General features: G+C 43.0%; 1 protein-coding gene across 4 annotated transcripts in view; it reads right to left on the bottom strand.

Moving 5' to 3' along the window:
• Nucleotides 1-141: 141 nt before the first annotated feature.
• The window catches only part of GPATCH8 (G-patch domain containing 8), a 103,008-nt gene continuing 84,283 nt past the window's right edge, over nt 142-18,866 (bottom strand). For all 4 annotated transcript variants that reach the window (XM_047093577.1, XM_047093580.1, XM_047093578.1 and 1 more), the window contains 2 exons: nt 10,598-10,728; nt 142-6,389 (listed from right to left, as the gene is read on the bottom strand). In XM_047093577.1, coding sequence (XP_046949533.1) covers nt 2,501-6,389; nt 10,598-10,728 — 4,020 coding nt within the window. In that variant the 3' untranslated portion in view covers nt 142-2,500. The remainder of the gene's footprint in view (nt 6,390-10,597; nt 10,729-18,866) is intronic.

An 18,866-nucleotide genomic window follows, 5' to 3' on the forward strand; every position in this document is an offset into this window, starting at 1 on the left:
GAAGCTCAATTCCAAACATCATAAGTAACTCATTCACAAGACTCTATTCCTTGATCACTTCAAACAAGGTATTATTTGTAACCCACAACTCCATCCCTTCCCAACTTGAGTGGATGGGGCAACAATCACGACAGACTCTGCTAAGTTTCCACAAATCATTGGTTTATTAGAAAGTTCCTTTCCCTAATTTTACAGCATATATATCTCTATCATATGTGATAAAGTTAAATACAATCTGTAATGTTTGTAAGTAAGGATAGGTTATTTTGTTTTTTAAGTTTTAAAATCACTATTCTGAAAGTTAAAGAAAACTGCCCCCAGGAAGGTAGAGAGGCAGCCAGAGTATGGCTCAATCTACAAGCTAATGGGAAGCAGCACAAAAATGTTAATACTGTATTATTTAAATATTTACATGGGCTGAAAGCAAAGAAAAATGAGTCCCTTCACTTCAAACAGATGATTTCATTTTTCCAGTGCTAGTTATCCAAAGTGATGCTTCTGAATCAGAGGAGGAGCACTGAACAGGTAGGAGGCTCAGGCAGGAGCCTTGTTTGCCCAGCACTTGCTTCTCATAAACTCAAAACCTTTTTCTTTTGGGAATCTGAGAAGAAAGGCAGAACCCAGAGCCTTGGCCCAAGTGAGTAGGGTTTGATTTTTCCTGTCCGGTAACCACCCAACCAATTCCAGCCACAGGAATGGGTAGGGAAATGCCAGATAGAGAATTGCTAACTACACCAAAGATGAGACCTGCAATATAAACACCTTTGGGCCAGTACGTGAATTAGGTCTGAGAGCCCTGGTGAAAGGCAAGAGGAAGAAGAGGAATGAAGGTGGTACTTCCTCTGGTAGGTGTCATGGGAGATAAGGAAAAAAAAAATCTTCACTGCTTAAACTAAGCTGGGCAGAAGGCATGGAAACTAGGAAGCAAAATAATCTGCAGTATCTATAAATATGCTCACCTCCCAACAAGAGGGGAAGAAACTGTCCCAACTCTTATCATCCTCAAGTCTACTTCTACTTCTGTTTCTAGCCAACCCAGAAGGCACATTAAAAACAAAACAAAACAAAAAACAACAACAAAAACAACAAAAACTGTCAGAGGGGGGCTAAGTACTAGGAAGGCAAATGGACTGCCCGGAACAAGGTCCCCAGAAAACCCAGGAAATCCCCCAGACAATCACTCTGAGTCTCCCTGCTTCCAGAGAACAAAGCTCTCAAATTTCTCTTTCCTCCTCTGTGGGCTCACCTGTTTCTCTGTATAAAACTGCAAAGCACATGAGGGAGATGTCGTAACTGAAGACCCCTCTGACACCCCCAGCTGACTGCTGCCCATTAGTTGAAAAAAACAAAAAACAAAAAACAACCAAATCCCAGTGCTGGGGGCACCACTTACTGCAAATTAACTAAACGTTCTGTCCCAGCAAAAAATGTTAAACAATTGTTCTTTTTTTGTTTTAACATTTTTATAGTTCATAACTTCAAAAAATACATGAGCTTGATAAAATATACATGCTTAGTCATTTTTGCATCTAGCAGAAAACAGATACTTTATTTTTTGTTTTCATTTTATAACCTTTAAAGTTTCTTAGTTCAACTAGGGCAAACATATTTACACAAAGCCACCAGAACAAGGATCACTTAAAGAGCTGGATGTAAAAAATATTATTGCAGTATACTACAAATATGGAACCTTTTTTTTTTTTAATATGAGCTACAAAAAGCAGCATTTACGTTTATAGAGTTCAGTGCAATTTTTTACATTAAAAAAATCCTATAAATTAAGAAGGAAACATCAACATGACAGAAGAAAATACACCCTTCAGACACATGAGCTCCTCTCTGGGGAAGCACACGGGCGACTCTATGTTCCGCATAGCTTCTATTCATGATAGGATCTTCTTTTCTGGGATATGCAGATACCTCTTCTGGGATGAGGGATATGAGGACAACAGTGCCAAATGTGTGGCTTTCTGTTTGTGTGGGAAGTGGACTGATTGAATAACAGCCTGAGTAGCATCTGGTTCCAGGTCAGACTCCCTTTCCACCTCACCCGGGATAGCATAAGGTCACCAAGGGATGGTCAAAGACACTGAGAGGGCAGGACCAGATAGACAAACCTCCGGCCAGAGAGGAAAAAATGTTTTAAAATTTACAGAAGGGAAGAGTGGAGGAAAAAAGTAGAGGGAAGAGAGGAATATCCAAACTTGACAGTTTGGAGATGTTGCCGCAGAGGGGTGGGTAGCACTTACTGGTGTTCCCTAGCTTAGAAACACAGGAGAGGGAGGGACAAACAGAAAGGGGGGGAGGGAAAAAAATCCCTGATAGTAAACCCAAAGCAAACCTCAAATCTAAAACCACCCCTGCAAGCCAAAACTCGATTCTTTGGCTGTCAGACACTGCCCATCCCAGCTTCTACTTGCTGGTATTAATGGCTCAACACCTCCGAGGGAAGATATATGGGTCACCTTCCCTGGCCCTACCTAGGCTCCCATCCCCCAACTCATGTGCCATGGCTAGGCGGGTGCTGCAGGTCCTGACCTGAGAAGATGGGGTGAAGTAGTGGGTGAAGGTGGAGGGCGGTGGCAGCTGCTGCAGCAGGCCGCGGAGCAAGCAGGGTAGGGTAGAGGGCAGCATGTGGGACAGGATGGAAGGTGAAGGGCCCAGGATGAATGGCTGAGGCGGGAATGATGTGGATGGGATGGCTAGCGAGAAAGGTGGCCGGGTGGCCAGGGATGATTGAGTGAGTGAGGTGGGACAAGGAAATGGGGGTCAGGTGGGGCTGGGGAATATGATGCACTTGGGCGAGTGGCTGGGGATGAGGGTGGGGGTGAATTCCGATGGCGGCGGCAGCTGCCGCTGCATGATGTTGCAGGATGGCATGCTGAACAGTTGTGATTGAGGTGGCAGAGGCTGTGGCTGGCTGCTGAATGTGGATAGGCTGCAGGGCTGGAGTGGCTGGGGCCAGGGCAGCCGAGGCTGGAAAGGCCTTTACTTGCTTGGCTAGAAGCTGCTGCTGGATGTGCTGTTGTGCGGCCTGCTGGAGCTTGCTGTACTTCTCCATCTCCTCAGGGGTGAAGGTGATGGGCTGGCTCTCTAGGGGGGCCAGGGAAGCATCCTCAGCCCCATCAGCTGACTCAATACTAGGATCCCCACTGGGAGGTGCATAACTGGGGAAGTGCTCAAGGTCTGGCGCTATAGGCAGCAAGCTGGATTCCACAGGGCCTGGCTGACTGCCACTATCCAAGGACTCTAGGGTGTCCCCATCGCTGGGGTCAGGGAGGTAGTTATGGGAGATGGTGGGGTCCCCAGGATAGCAGTCAGAGTGCACTGGGGTGCCTAGTGGAGCAACAGGGTGATCAGCAGTAACTTCTTCAGACTTTGGCTCTTCTGGGAGTGGGTCTGATAAGGGGCCAGCTGTTTCCTCTGAGGGGAACTGATGTCCAAATGGGGCATCACTACTCCCTGGAGGCCCTTCTTCTGTCTCTGACTGTTCTTGCTCTTCCCCCCTTTCTAAGCCAGACTCTTCACATTTCTTGCTGTTCGGCTTTCGGGTAGCTGGGAGCTTCCCTATCAATGGAAGAACAGGCTTATTGCCAAGAGATGGGGGGAGCTTGGGCCCAAAATAACCTTGTGGGGGGTCCTTGAGCTTGAGCCCAGCTTTAGCAGGGGTGGCCAGCACCTCCTCACTCACACTGGGTTTCTTCTCCACTTTCCTTGACTGAATCTTCTCCAGGAGCAGTTTGGCAGTAACGGAGTTCTTGTCTTCGGGGCTGCAGTCACCTTCTGACCCCCTTCCGGCACCAATGTTGCTGTTCTGGGAGGGCGGGCCTGTCCCTTTACCATCGTCTCCTCTGCTGTCATCTTTCTTCCCAGGACCTTCTCCCCGGCCTGATCGGAAATAGTGGGGAGACTGGGAGCGGTAGATTTTAGAGCGGATGAAGTCTCGACGACCAGAACGCCTCTCCTCAGGGCTTTCGTGACCCCATGACCCCTTCCTGGAACCTGATCGCTGGGAAGGGCTCCTGGTGCTGCGGCTGCGGTCACGGCTATAGCTTCGGCTCCGCTGCCAGCTGTGGGCCGTGGTGCTGCGGCTTCTCCGTTTGCTCCGGCTGCGACTACAGCTGCTGCTGCGGCTGCGGCCCCGGGACCTTGAGCGCTCCCTGGTATGACTCCGAGACCGGCTTCGGGACTGGCTGCAACTGAGGCTATAGTCGTCATCAGAAGAGGAGTACTTGTGCCGTTTGGACCGGTGTTTGGAGCTGGCATAGTCTGAGTCGTCAGAGTCATGGGAGCGCTTGGAGTGCCTTCGAGATCGGTCACTATAGTCACTGTAGCTGTCATCAGAGTAACTGCGCTGTCTGCTGTAGCAGCTCTGGTCTGAAGAAGCATCGGAGCTACTTGAGTAAGAACGCCGGGAGGAACGGTGTGAGGAATGGCGCCGGCCCGACCGGGAACGGCTCCGGGAATGCTCACTGCCTGAGTCTTCCTCCTCTTCCTCCTCCTCACTGTACTGGGACGGAGACTTCTGGTGTAGCCGGTGTGACGAAGCATCGTCACTGTCTTCATCTCCACTACTGGGTCGACTTCGATGGCTGGACCGGATGCTCCGTTTGGTGCCAGCTCTTCGCTGGCAGGATGAAGTTAGAGGCTCACCTTTGTGTTTCTTCCCACCATGATCCTGGGAGCTGCCACCACCTCCACCTTCGTCCTTCTTGCCGCTGCTCCCTTCTTCAGCTGGGAGGGATCTCCGCTGGGAGTCATCCTGAGCTCGCCGCCGTCGTCTTGGTGGTGCAGGGCTACCACTCCCAGGGGGTTCTGGTTTGGGTCCCCGTTCAGAATCCGCGGGGGCTGATGACTTGTTCTTCTTTCGTTTTCGTTTCTTGCGCTTCTTAGACTTCTCCCCAGACTCTGTCTTAGAGCTTTTCTCTTCTGGGTCAGCCTTATGTTTCCGTTTGTGTTTGCTGGACTTTTTGTGCTTCTTTTTCTTTTTGTGTCGGTGGGACTTCCCAGATCGTTCTTTCTTGCTAGGAAGGCTTCTCCCTGTGTCCTCTGTCTCTGACCCATGGCTGCCTCCAGGTTCTTGCTTGTTCAGACTGCTACAGGCAGACCCAGAAGCAGGTGCATCCATTCTGCCTCCTGAGGAATGTTCTACATTCTCTCCACCCTCTTTGCTTTTATTTGGCTCACCAGCATCAAGGCCCTGGAGATGGTCCTTTGAGGAGCCTCCTATGTCCTTTGGTTTTTCGGTCCCTTTAGCTCTGGCATCTTTGTTCCTTGAAAGTTTAAAGTCAAAGTATAAAGGGTTACAACTGTATGAAATGGAGGGTTCTGCCTTGGTAAAAATTAAGAGTTCCGATGGCCACTGGAGGGCAGTGCTTTCATCTTTGCTCAAAACTGGAAAGAAGGGACCAGTAGGATGTTTGGGTCCCTCCTGGCTTTCTTTCCCTGCTGGGGTGATCTGAGAGGTTTCTTTAGAGGGGTTAGACTCACATATTTGATTCTCTGAAGCCTTCTGACATGGACTCTCTAAACTCTGCTCACTTACATCCCCTCCTGAGGTCTTCTTTGTCTCAGCTTTGCTTCCAGGCTCTGAGGCCTCTGCGGCACTGGTTTCTGTCTGTTGCTCAGAGACTTCATCAACTGTCTTTTCTGCTCCTTGGCTTGCTATCACCTTGATACAGCCTTTAGGCTTGGGAGAACTGCTTTTTTTGCTCTCTAGGGCATTCTTTGGGTGCATACTATTATCACCTTCCATCTGTTCACTGGCTCTCATAAAGAGTAGGAAGGGGAAATTTGGTTTTACTTTGCAGTGTGCTGGGGGAATGTAGTGGTAATACTCTGGCTCTGCAGCCCCAGCTCCTTCTTCTCGCTTCATTCTTTTTAACTTAGATAATGTTGAGGCTAGGGACCCTCCATCCTGAGGGTCTTCATCCTCTTTTTTACCATCAAGATTACTACTACCATCAGATTCTCCCATCTTCTGCAATCCTTGGTCAGAACCTTTCTCATCAGCTTTGGCTCCATCTTCAGAGGGTCCTTCCTCTGCATGGTCCTTGAACACTGACGCTATTGATTCGAGTTTGACAGGAGCCTTCTTGGCAAAGGAAAATGACACTCCCAATTTCTGCAGTGGAGTTCCTGGATTATTCTTAATGCCAAAGCTGATGCCTTGGGAGGCTAACCCAGGAGCCTGTGCCAGTCCAGAGGTATTAGTGCTTTGTATTGCAGTGAAAGGGCCTCCTTTATCTGTGGAGAATTCAGATCCCAGGCCACAAGTGGCTGTGGCACTTGTGCCACTGTTTGTAGCTGATTCATCTTTATCATCATCTCCACCTTCTTCATCTACAGCCACTGTGGTTGGTCTGAACATGGGACCGCTTCCAGGTGCACTGCACAAGGGTTTAGAAAAATAACAAAAAAGGTTAGAGGTATACACTTCATACTTCTTATATAACACTTCTCTCTCATGTTCCACCATTCACTGCAGGTTGGACCCGAAGACACTGAGTGGTGGTCATTTCCTAGCCCTGTGCCAAAAAGAGATACTTGCTCAGTGGGTTTAGGCAAAGTCTCATACTGTTAACATACTAATTAGCTGTACTCCCAGGGCCAGCCAGTTAATACTATCTCTTCCTAAGCTGTCTAGAATTTAAAAAGTAAAGCTTTATTACACAATTCAAATAGTCTGTCATTACCACCTGGTACAGCTGACCCATCCTGTATTTGTTCTCATTTCTTTTTTAAGTTTATTTATTTTGTTAGGTAATCTCTACACCCAATGTGGGGCTTAAAGATCAAGCGTTGTGTGCTCTTCTGACTGAGCCAGCCAGGCACTCCTGTTCTCATTTCTTACTGAATCATCCCACCCATCAGTATGCCATCAAATGGGTGGCTGAACATCTATTCACAAAGATTGTATTTCATTCAGCTCAAAAACCCCTCTAATTTCCTCTGTGTTTTCAAATTATACTTTTTTTTTTTTTTAAGTATATTCATTTATTTTGAGAGAAAGAGTGAGCATTGAGTGGGGCAGGGGCAGAGAGAGGAGAGAGAATTCCAAGAAGGCTCCACACTGTCAGCATAGAGCCTGATTCGAGGCTAGGACCCACATGACCTGAGCCAAGATCAAGACTGGACGCTTAACCGACTGAGCCACTCAGTTGCTCCTCAAATTTTACTTTTTAAAATGTGGATATTTTCTGAGTTTATCACAGTCAGAAACTTCCACTGTGTTACTCTATGGTAGTCTCTGGTTAGTATGTCTGGCATTTGCTTTGGTTTTTTGATTTCTGGACATTCTGTACAATGATCATGATGCTACCAAACACTTTCTCAGCTCTGAAAAAAGGAACATGGAGAAGCCTCAAAGCCAGTGTTTTAAACTCATGTCATGTCTGAAATTTTTACAGTGTGTGGACTATACACTTAAGGTACCTTTCAAGCCAAACTTAAGGTAAACTTATCAGGTATCTATTTAGATGAAGTCTTGTTATCTGATCCCTAGCTACAAGCTATCCTAAATTCAGGGACTACATATATTTGGATGATATGTTATCCCTTGTTTTCTAAAAACTCTTGCTAATGAAAGACAGGAACCCAAAAGATTTAGATAGCAAGAGACACGCTGTGCCACGAAACCTACCTCATGGCAGGCAAAGAGACCCTCTAGGTGAATAAGAAGGGATCTTATTTTGTTCTTTTGCTTACTCTTTACCATGTTAATTCAATAATACATATGATGGGGTCATGCATTATTAATTCTGGGACAATGAAATACCTGATGATTGGTCAAACCTTCTTTTATTCTCCCAAGAGATTACTTGGTCATCTTTTAACTGTTTGCTTATGAAACTGACAACTACCAAGACACTTCTGAAGAAAAACATGTATTAAAATATGTCCTAAATTAGAAAATGACCTGGTATATACTTTTTGAGAAGACAGCTTTGTGATATGCCCAAGAGTAACATGTTACTATATAAAAAGCTGCCCAAAGAAGGAATCAGAACCAGTTTATAGGCAGTTTAACTCAACATTAGAGCTCAGCAGTTAATTCTGCTTCACAACTTATACTATGTGTTCTCTCCCTTCCTTCTTTTTCCAAAACACTCAGAGAAGTAAGTAAAAAAAGGATCCAGAGACAAAATGAACCTAGTAAGTCCAGGAACTTGGTATCTGTGGCCCCAACTTGGCTGTAAACTTTTTTTTTTTTTTCAACGTTTATTTATTTTTGCGACAGAGAGAGACAGAGCATGAACGGGGGAGGGGCAGAGAGAGAGGGAGACACAGAATCGGAAACAGGCTCCAGGCTCTGAGCCATCAGCCCAGAGCCCGACGCGGGGCTCGAACTCACGGACCGCGAGATCGTGACCTGGCTGAAGTCGGACGCTTAACCGACTGCGCCACCCAGGCGCCCCGGCTGTAAACTTTTAAAAACCATAGTCAGGGGCGCCTGGGTGGCTCAGTCGGTTGAGTGTCCGACTTCAGCTCAGGTCACGATCTTGCGGTCCGCGGGTTCGAGCCCCGTGTCGGGCTCTGGGCTGATGGCTCAGAGCCTGGAGCCTGCTTCCGATTCTGTGTCTCCCTCTCTCTCTGCCCCTCCCCCATTCATGCTGTGTCTCTCTCTGTCTCAAAAATAAATAAACGTTAAAAAAAAAACAAACAAAAAAAAACCACAGTCATAGTTTCTTTCTACTGTAACCAGTTACTTCCTTTGATCCTGGACAGCCATTAAAAACAAACATGGGGGGCACCTAGGTGGCACAGTCGGTTAAGCGTCTGACTCTTGATCTTGGCTCAGGTCATGATATCATGGTTCATGGGTTCAGCCCCACATCGCGCTCTGCGCTGACAGCGCGAAGCCTGCTTGGATTCTGTCTGCCTTCTCTCTGCTCCTCCCCTGCTTGTGCTCTCAAAATAAATAAACTTGGAAAAAAATAAACAAACAAACAAAACATGGGGGCCTAAGTCTTTCTGATCAGGGCACATACTGCATGAATCCTCAGATGCTTTGGGTCCCCAAAGTCTAGTTGCTTGGAAATTCCGCCCCAGGTGGGGTAAATTCCACTTAAGGCTAAATACCAGCTCCCAAGTTGATAATCATCAAGAACCATGAAGGAAGATTAAAAAGAACACTCAAGAAGGTAGGAACCTGCAGAGAAATAAATGGATAGAATACTTAGGTTTTAGTGGTTATTACTAACTGTATAGTACTTAAAAGGAAGTTATAACACTTGAATCTTTGCGCCAGTACTTTTTAGCTATAAAACAGAATACTGTAATATATGTGCTTTTCTACAGAAGAATGCTGAAAAATGGGAAAAATATTTGTAGAATTTATCGATTTACTGAGCATCTTCTATGGCATGGCACTCTAAGGCCTTTTTTTTTTTTTTTTTTTTGAGAGAGAGAGAGAAAGAGAATGAACATGAACAGGGGAGAGGGGCAGAGGGAGAAAGAGAATTTTAAGCAGGCTCCATGCCCAGTGTGGAGCCTAATGTGAGGCTTGATTTCACAACTATGAGATCATGACCTGAGCTGAAATCAAGAGTTGGACACTTAACTGACGGAGCCACCCAGGCTCCCCTATAATGCACTTTTGATGAAAAGATAATCACTCCTCACAACTGTAAGAGGTAAATTGTTACTATTATCATCTCCATTTTACAGATAAGGAAACTGAGGCATAGAGCTTAGATAACTAAGGTCGGACAGAAGGTAGGATAGGGCCTCAGAAGTGCATATTCCTCATCAGTATATTACACTCTAATTACAGATATGCTTTCAGTTTGAAAGAAAGATACACTAATTAGTATTGTAATTCCTTTTTTATTTTTTTGACAGGAAGAGTGAGCAGGAGGGAGGGGCAGAGGGAGAAGGAGAGAGAGAATCTTAAGCAGGCTCCATGCCTAGCAGAGCCCCACAAGGGGCTTGATCTCACAACTGTGAGATCATGACCTGAGTTGAAATCAAGAGTCAGATGCTTAACCAACTGAGCCACCCAGGTGCCCCAAGGGTTATAATTCTTAAATCTTAAATCTTAAATGATAATATGAAATCTTAAGGATTATAACTATCTGTAGAACCTTCTGGGAGAAAATATCCTCAGGGTACCTGAGTGGCTCAGTTAAGTATCTGACTCGTGACTTTTATTTTTTATTTATTTTTTTATTTTTTTTTAAATTTTTTTAAACGTTTATTTATTTTTGAGACAGAGAGAGACAGAGCATGAACGGGGGAGGGTCAGAGAGAGGGAGACACAGAATCTGAAACAGGCTCCAGGCTCTGAGCTGTCAGCACAGAGCCCGACGCGGGGCTCGAACTCACGGACCGTGAAATCATGGCCTGAGCGAAGTCGGCCACTTAACCAACTGAGCCACCCAGGCGCCCCTGACTCGTGACTTTTAGCTCAGGTTATGATCTCACAGTTCGTGAGTTTGAGCCCCACACAGGGGTCTGTGCTGACAGTGCAGAGCCTGCTTGGGATTCTGTCTCCCTCTCTCTCTGTCCCTCCCTGTTGTGCTCTCTCAAAAAAATAAATAAAAATAAAAACTCGAGAGGAAAAAAAAAAAAAGAAAATAAAGGAACATATCCTCACCATTCAGCTTGTTTCCTTTGCTCAGCCAATTCATGGAGCCGCCGAAGGGCTTTTTCCTGTTTCTTCTCATCTTTGCGGGATCTTGAAGAGACATTTCGAGCAAACTCTCTCTGCTTGAGATCTTTCAACCTCTGGTGTAACAACAACAACAACAACAAACAAAAACAAAGGGAACAGAGGGTGGGTGATTTAGAATAATTTGAGGATCCTGAAAACAAGGCCTTTAGAATATTTACCCTCAATCAATGGTTATAGTGCTAGCATAGAACACACTGTTTAATACTCTCAGTAACTGAAACCACAATGGCAGATTACTTTGGATAAAACACTTGGAGTACCTGCATTTTCTAATTAGGACAGCATACCATTTACTTTACTGGGCAAAATTAAATGTTTTCAGATACAACAAGCACATTTTAGAACATTAGGAGGAAAAAAAGGGACTATTTAATCACCTGCTCCTCCAGGATGCAAAACTAAACAAACAGAACATGAGATAAATTGTAATAACACAAGCCAAAGAGAACAGAAAGGGGTTAGGCTAGTACAGAAAATTACCCAGGAGTAAGATCTTAAAAAGCAATGTACAGCTTACATGGGGAGGTTATGTGAATCAAAACAAATAGAAAGCATACTTTTATTTCACCATAAAAAGGTGCTATTTCTTTTCAGCATGAAGTTTTCCTGTGACTATCACACAAACCATCTTCCAATGCTAGCATGTTCAGAGCTCACCAGTCTGACCACTTACGTCTGGTCAGTCTGCTGAAATTAGAGAGTAATATGTATAGCTTTTCCATTCCTTCATGGCCCTGAGAGGAACATCCAGGGGATGAGGAGAGAACAGAGATAAGTCAAAGGATTTATTACTTAAAATCCTGATAAAAGAATGAATCTTTTATTCTCAGAAACTAGTATATAATTTTCCTTAAAACAAAACAAAACAACAACAACCAAAAAAGAACAGTGCTGATGACACACTGGTGACAAAGTCCAGACATATCTGCAATGAAGACAGAACTAAAATTATTTCCAACACACTAGATAATATAAAAAACAAACCAAAACAAAACACATACATTAGCCTATGCTTTTACAATAGCATTAGGAAAAGGAATTTGACCCGATATAAAGTGGACATTGCTTTGTGGAAGGGCATGATGTTCAACAGACAGAGGAATTTTCATATCTAATATTTATGAAATGTGTTTTGAATATTTTTGAATTGGGAAGGGAAAGGGTGGAAAGACACACACAAAAAAAGATATACAGCTAAAGACACTAGTAGAAAAACTCACTCTTGTGATCTGGGCTCCCAAATTAGAAGGATTTGCTTTCAATACATCAGCTGAAAATGTCACATCACAAAGAAAAAAAAGTAAAAATAAAACAAGAGTGGAAGAGAAAAAAAAAATAAAGCAAGCATTACTACACAGGCTCTCTTAGTGAATCTGCAAACTATTATACTGAACAATCAGGGACAAAGCCATCAACTCTAAAAGGGTGGGGGAGAGGGAAGCACCTGTACAACACATATATGTGTACATACACAGAGACTGACACAGTAATAATCTCTCTGGATACATGGACCTGTCTACATTCAGGAAAAATAGTTAACAGAACTTCAGGAAAGACCACTGCTACCTAGAAACCGTCTATCTTATTTTCATTTACCTTTATTTTGGGAATGTTCAAGTAACCAACAGCTGGCAAAATGTTTTCCTAAAGCTGGCTATCCAGAATTAAGAATTTTATAAAAACCACTTCAAGACGGTGGATCAACTATCTTGAATAAATACGAATTCCAGTTTCTTCCTTTCAAGGAGAATGAGACAGAAAGAGCCTGTCAGGATTATGGTATCATTATTTCAGGCTACAAACTTAGTTTTTTTCTGCCCCAAACATTTACCAGGCGCTCTAGCCAAAATTTAAATAGAACATGTTTTTCTCATATCTGCCATCTTCACTCTAGCCACCCCATAGGCCTGCAAAATTTCCCAGTGCCTGGTCATTTCCTTCCTTCCTACAAATATTTGATTACTTTTAGGAGTTATTTCCCAAACTACAGGATACTTTCTAGAAGAATGAGCATTTTATCAAAGCCTGGAGTTTCCAAGCTAAATCAGACAGAGGTTAGGCTTTCCAATCATTCAGCAACCACTTGGTGCAACCTTGAAGTTGAAGGGATAAGACTATGTCCACATCATCCTGAAGACGCTGTATCTCAAATTCTTACCATAACATAATTGGAGGTAGGGAGGGATGAAAATGGGATGAGGTCAGTAAAACAAATCTGAGTGCAGCCCCATTCTAGGTGAAGCTCTACACCAAACAGGGTGTAGCAAACATTCCTAAATCACCTTTACAAACTTTAAAGTCTCAAATGTAAAATTGGGAACCCCAGAGTTCTAACCCAAACCTTAGAGATAGGGCTTGGCAACTCTCCCAAACCCAAAATGTATGTTTGAGGTCTTTCAGGTGAGGGTATTTTGATGATAAAAACAGATTCTACCCAAGGTCAGACTAAATCCCCCTCCAAAGTCTTTACTGATACCTCATAAAATTTTTTTCTTCTTTCTGAACTTAGTATTTTGTTAAGTACTCATCTAGCAACCATCATACTTTGCTCTATCTATGCTTATTCTTGCCTTTCAGAAAAGCAGTATGTGTAAAGTTTGAGTCAGAAAGACTTGTGTTCAAATCCATTAATTACCAAGCAAGTGATGATTTCATCTCTATGAGCTCCAGTTTCCCCCATGAGAAAAATAGGGCCATTCTAGCAGGTTTATGAGGTTAAGTGTCAAAATAAATAATAAAGCACTTTATGTATCACAAAATTGTTCAATACTGGGGCAACTGGGTGGCTCAGTTGGTTAAGCATCCGACTTCAGCTCAGGTCATGATCTCACAGTTTGTGAGTTTGAGCCCCATATTGGGCTCTGGGCTGATAGCTCAGAGCCTGGAACCTCTTTTGATTCTGTGTCTTCCTCTCTCTCTCTGCCCACCCCACCCTGCTCACACTCTCTCCCTCTCTCTCAAACATAAATAAAAAAAGTTCAATATTGTCTCTGTTCTTTTATTTGGGGCAGAGACTGTAGCTGCTCTTTTTTTAAACTTCACTTTTATTTATTTTTTAAGTAATCTCCACACCCAATGTGGGGCTCGAATTCACAACCTCGAGATGAAGAGTCACATTCTTTATCAGCTGAGCCCCTCCCTTTAAAAATTTTTATTTTAAAAACAATCTCTACACTCAATGTGGGGCTCACGTAGCTGATCTTTGTAATCAACACCGTAGTGCACGGAACAGTAGTTAAGTCTACAGAAAGCATCTGGTAAATGCTTGGTGAGTAATTTGGCTGAAACACTGGATCCTTGATTTTTCCCCAAATAAATTCTTTACCACTTGTAGAAAAGTTTGATAAATATTTTCCTATCTCTATTAGGGACATAGTCAAGTTATATGAGATATATGGTTTTCCTAGCTATTACTCTCATCCAGCAAGAAGTCTCATTCTTTAGAGAATCAAAAAGCCTAAAATGTTAAGCCCCTTACTTCTGGACAGAATTAGGCCATGGGTGCCTGGATGGCTCAGTTGGTACAGCATACCACTCTTGATGTCAGGGTCATGAGTTTGAGCCCTATGTTAGGTGTGGAGATTACTTAAAATAAAATTAAAAAAAAAAAAAGAATTAGGTCAAATGGCAAAAAGGATATCAGAAAGTTCTCAATTTCCTACGTAAAAAGTAATTTAAAAAATTTAAGTTTATTTATTTTGAGAGAAACAGGGACAGCAGGGGAAGGGGGGGGGAGGAAGGGAGGGAGGGAGAGAGAGAAAGAGAGAGAGAGGGAGGGAGGGAGGGAATCCCAAGCAGGCTCCATGCTGCCGGCATAGAGCCTGATGCGGCGCTCGAACCCAGGAAGTCGTGAGATCATGACCTGGGCTGAAACCAAGAGCTGGACACTTAACAGACTGAGCCACCCAGGTGCTCCTAAAAAGTAATTTTTATAAAGGCAAAAGTCCCTAATTCAGAGTCAGGTTTTCCAGAGTTGGTTATTTTAGTCCATGGAAAAACCTGGCTCATTTGCAACTAAATGCTCATATGAAATTCTGTGTCCTGTACTTTTACTTTCCTCTTAAATTCTAAAGAGGAACACAACTTCAGGTAACTTCTTCAAGGTGAGAACAGAGGAGCAACATACCTGCCTGTCAAAGAAGAGACAGAGCTCGGGATGCCTGGCTGGCTCAGTCGGTTTAATGTCCGACTTCACCTCAGGTCATGATTGCATGGTTCGTGGGTTCTGGCCCCACATCGGGCTCTGTGCTGACAGCTCAGAGCCTGGAGCCTGCTTCGGATTGTGTCTCCCTCTCTCCCTGCCCCTCCCTGACTCATTCTCTGTGTCTCTGTCTCTCAAAAATAAATAAATGTTAAAAAAAAAAAAAGTTTTCTTTTCATGTTTATTATTTTTTTTTAGAGAGCGAGACAGAGCATGAGCAGGGAAGGGGCAGAGAGACAGGAGAGACACAGAGTCCGAAGCAGGCTCCAGGCTCTGAGCTGTCATCACAGAGCCCCAATGCGGGACTCGAACTCACAAACTGTGAGATCATGACCTGAGCTGAAGTTGGACACTCAACCGACTGAGCCACCTAGGTGCCCCCTCCCCCAATTTTTTTTAAATGAAGAGACAGAGCTTATGCAAGGAAAAATATTTATTGACATGTCATCAATCCAAAAACTTTTCAAAGGCCAAGCAAATTCCATTCCATACGTAAAAATTCAAGTTAGACTACTCCAAACTGGGATACAGTCTGATCTGAGTGGATATAATTAATCATTTAAGCTAACTCCAAAGGTACTATGTCCTTGTCTCTGAAAATTGTAAATTATGCCTTCTGAAGTATTGCTAGTAAATTTGTTTCTTCACTGAACTATTTAAGCTTATTAGTAACAATTTAAGTCATATAATACATTTTTCAGCTGGGCAGAACTTCATTCAAGGTAAAGGAGACTGAACCCCATTCAAAATCAAAGGGTTTGGGGGCGCCTGGGTGGCGCAGTCGGTTAAGCGTCCGACTTCAGCCAGGTCACGATCTCGCGGTCCGGGAGTTCGAGCCCCGCGTCGGGCTCTGGGCTGATGGCTCAGAGCCTGGAGCCTGTTTCCCATTCTGTGTCTCCCTCTCTCTCTGGCCCTCCCCCGTTCATGCTCTGTCTCTCTCTCTGTCCCAAAAATAAATAAACGTTGAAAAAAAAAAAATTAAAAAAAAAAAAATCAAAGGGTTTGAAGATCCTGTTCTGAAAAACCAATGGCATGTTTCCAAAAAAGCATATACATTTGTGGCATAGAACACAGTGGCCATTTCTTTCTCACTGATTCTCAATCACATGGTAGCTGTAGTTTCCATTAAATTTCCCAAAGACCAATATAGGGAGAGACCTTAAGAAATAATCCAGCGCTTGAAATACCCACCCACATAACCATGTTCTTTGTGCTAAAGACCACTTCAATGTAAAGGACATTCCAGTTTTTTTTTTTTTTTTAATTTTTTTTTAACGTTTATTTATTTTTGAGACAGAGAAAGACAGAGCATGAACGGGGGAGGGGCAGAGAGAGAGGGAGACACAGAATCTGAAACAGGCTCCAGGCTCTGAGCCATCAGCACAGAGCCTGACTCGGGGCTTGAACTCACGAACCGCGAGATCATGACCTGAGCCGAAGTCGGACATGAAACCGAGTGAGCCACCCCAGGCGCCCCCGGACATTCCAGTTCTTAAAACGCAGCTTAAATAGCACTGTGTTGGCAGCAAAATATCTACTCCATGATTACCCAACTCTGCAAACTCCTGCACCACTACCCAACTCTGAACAAATTAAACCAGAGAATTGAGAATCTGGTAAATCTTACCAGATTTTTAATGTGAGTGATAAATTTGCCCACACTACCAATAATGTGGAGTGTGACTAGCAAGGAGTGGCATGGCGTTTGACCTGGGAACGAATGAGACAAAGATACATCTGCACATAATTTCCCCTAATAACAAAATAAGCTTTTGAATTAATAAAATATTTGTTATCTTTGGTACTACTCTTTTCTAACAAAAACTGATGCTAGAAGTTTATATTTGGGTATATTCTACTAGGAATAAATCTGATTATTCTTTTTCTCAAGTATTTTAAATCTTTTATCTCAATTTAAAGGAACATGCTATTATTTCCAGATGAAGGGAATTTCAGACATCAAAAAACAGGCAGAGTATTTCCTACTGCCACTAACAATCCTATGTTCTAATATTTACTGAACTCTCAAGAGAAAACCTGATTTTGTCTCTGTAGGGTCAAAAGACTGTCCACAGTTTCTTCTCACCAACAACAACGCTCCTCTCCCAGAACAGAGACTAAAGCTTAGTCTTTGTAACTAACCCTGCAATGCACATAGAGTTGTCTATGGCACAAGAGATGCTCAATAACTTATTTCAGTTTTAAAATAAATCGGGAGAAGGAACACATCTAAATACTTCATGTATTATCTGTTGATAATGAACAGTGACAGGGAATAGTAAAGAAACTGTTTGTACTGCAATCTCTTTTTCTAAGTATAATCGACCTTTTTTTTTTTTTAAAGTAAATCTCTACACCCATATGGGGCTCAAACTCACAACCCCAAAATCAAGAGTTGCACGCTCCACCAAGTGAGCCAGCCAGGTGTCCCTAATTCGGCTTTCTCTGAACCTCAACCACTTTCTTTCCCCTATGTCAACAATCCTGCATACCTCAAATCCATAGCCTCTTCTCCCCACCATTTCCTGCCTCTCTTTCACAACACAACATTAATCTCCTCTCCCTTCCCAAACTGGAGTAATCACGCTCTAGCTATTACGTGGCCAGGTTACCTGGGTGCAAGTCTTGGTGTTTGATGCTTCTGAATGAGACCATCCAGAACATCACCATGTGGTGAAGAAGGAAAAGTACCAGGAAAGAACACAGAAAGCCTCAGCATTCAACTACTCAGGGAAGGAAGATTACAGTTGAATGGTTAAGGAAACCAAGTTACTGGACATTGGATGTAAAGTCTTTCTTTTTAGCACATGTTTATCAGTAAGTGATGAAAATAAATTTTATTCAGTAACAGAGAAAACTAAACATTAATGCCGACTATAGATACTGAAAAAATCAGAGGGAAATACAGAAGTAGTCATTCTTTTTGCTAAGAGTAGTCCTAATTAGTCATTTATGACAATACTTATCATTTGGTGAATATCAAATTAATACGTCATAAAATTATTGTTAAATACTTGCTTTGGTATTTTCAGAAGTCAGCAAAAAGCCTTCAAAGTGTGGTATATTTTTACAGTACCAAGCTGTGCCTGCTGTAACATGTTTTTTTCACATACACGTATGTATATGTACATACAGTCACCATCACCAAAATTTAAGCTGGATGAGATTAAAAAAATAATTTTATTGAGATACAATTCACATAGCATAAAATTCACCCATTTAAAGTGTAAAATTTGGTGGGTTTATCAGAGCTATGCAATCATCACTACTAATTTTAGTTAGAACATTTCCATTACCCTCTAAAGAAACTCCATGCTCATGAGCAGTCACTCCCTATTACTCCTTTCTACACAGTCCCTGGAAACCTAATATATGTTCTCTATAGATATGATTATTCTAGACTTTCCATGTAAATAAAATCACACAATATGGGGGTCTTTGCGACTGATTTCTTTCACTTCGCGTAATATTTTCAAGACTTGTGCATGTTGTGTTTATCACTAAGTCATTCCTTTTTATTGCTAAATAACATTCCATGGTATGGATATACCACATTTTGTTTGTCCATTCATCAGTTGTTGGATATACGCACTGTTTCCACTTCTGGGGTACTATTAATAATGCTGCTATGAACAATCTTATGCAAATTTTTGTGTGGACACATATTTTCATTTTTCAAGGGTATACACTGGTCATATGGTAACTCTATATTTAACATTTTGAGGAACTGCCAAACTGTTTCCCAGAGGGGCTACACCATTTTACAATTCCACTAGCAATGTAGGAGTAATCCAGTTTTTCCATCTCCTCTCCAACATATGTTACGATGTCTTTTTAACTTTGGCCATCCTAATATGTGTGAAGTGGTAAACTACTGTGGTTTTGTGGATAATGAGTTTTAAATATAACTATATAGGGGTGCCTGGGTGGCTCAGTTGGTTAAACATCCACCTCTTGATTTCGGCTCCAGTCATGTTCTCACAGTTCATG

This window comes from Lynx rufus, unplaced genomic scaffold (genome assembly GCF_022079265.1).
Source record: "Lynx rufus isolate CCGP_SWC_20201006 ecotype Redwood Valley unplaced genomic scaffold, mLynRuf1.p SCAF_34, whole genome shotgun sequence".
NCBI classification, from domain to species: Eukaryota; Metazoa; Chordata; class Mammalia; order Carnivora; family Felidae; genus Lynx; species Lynx rufus.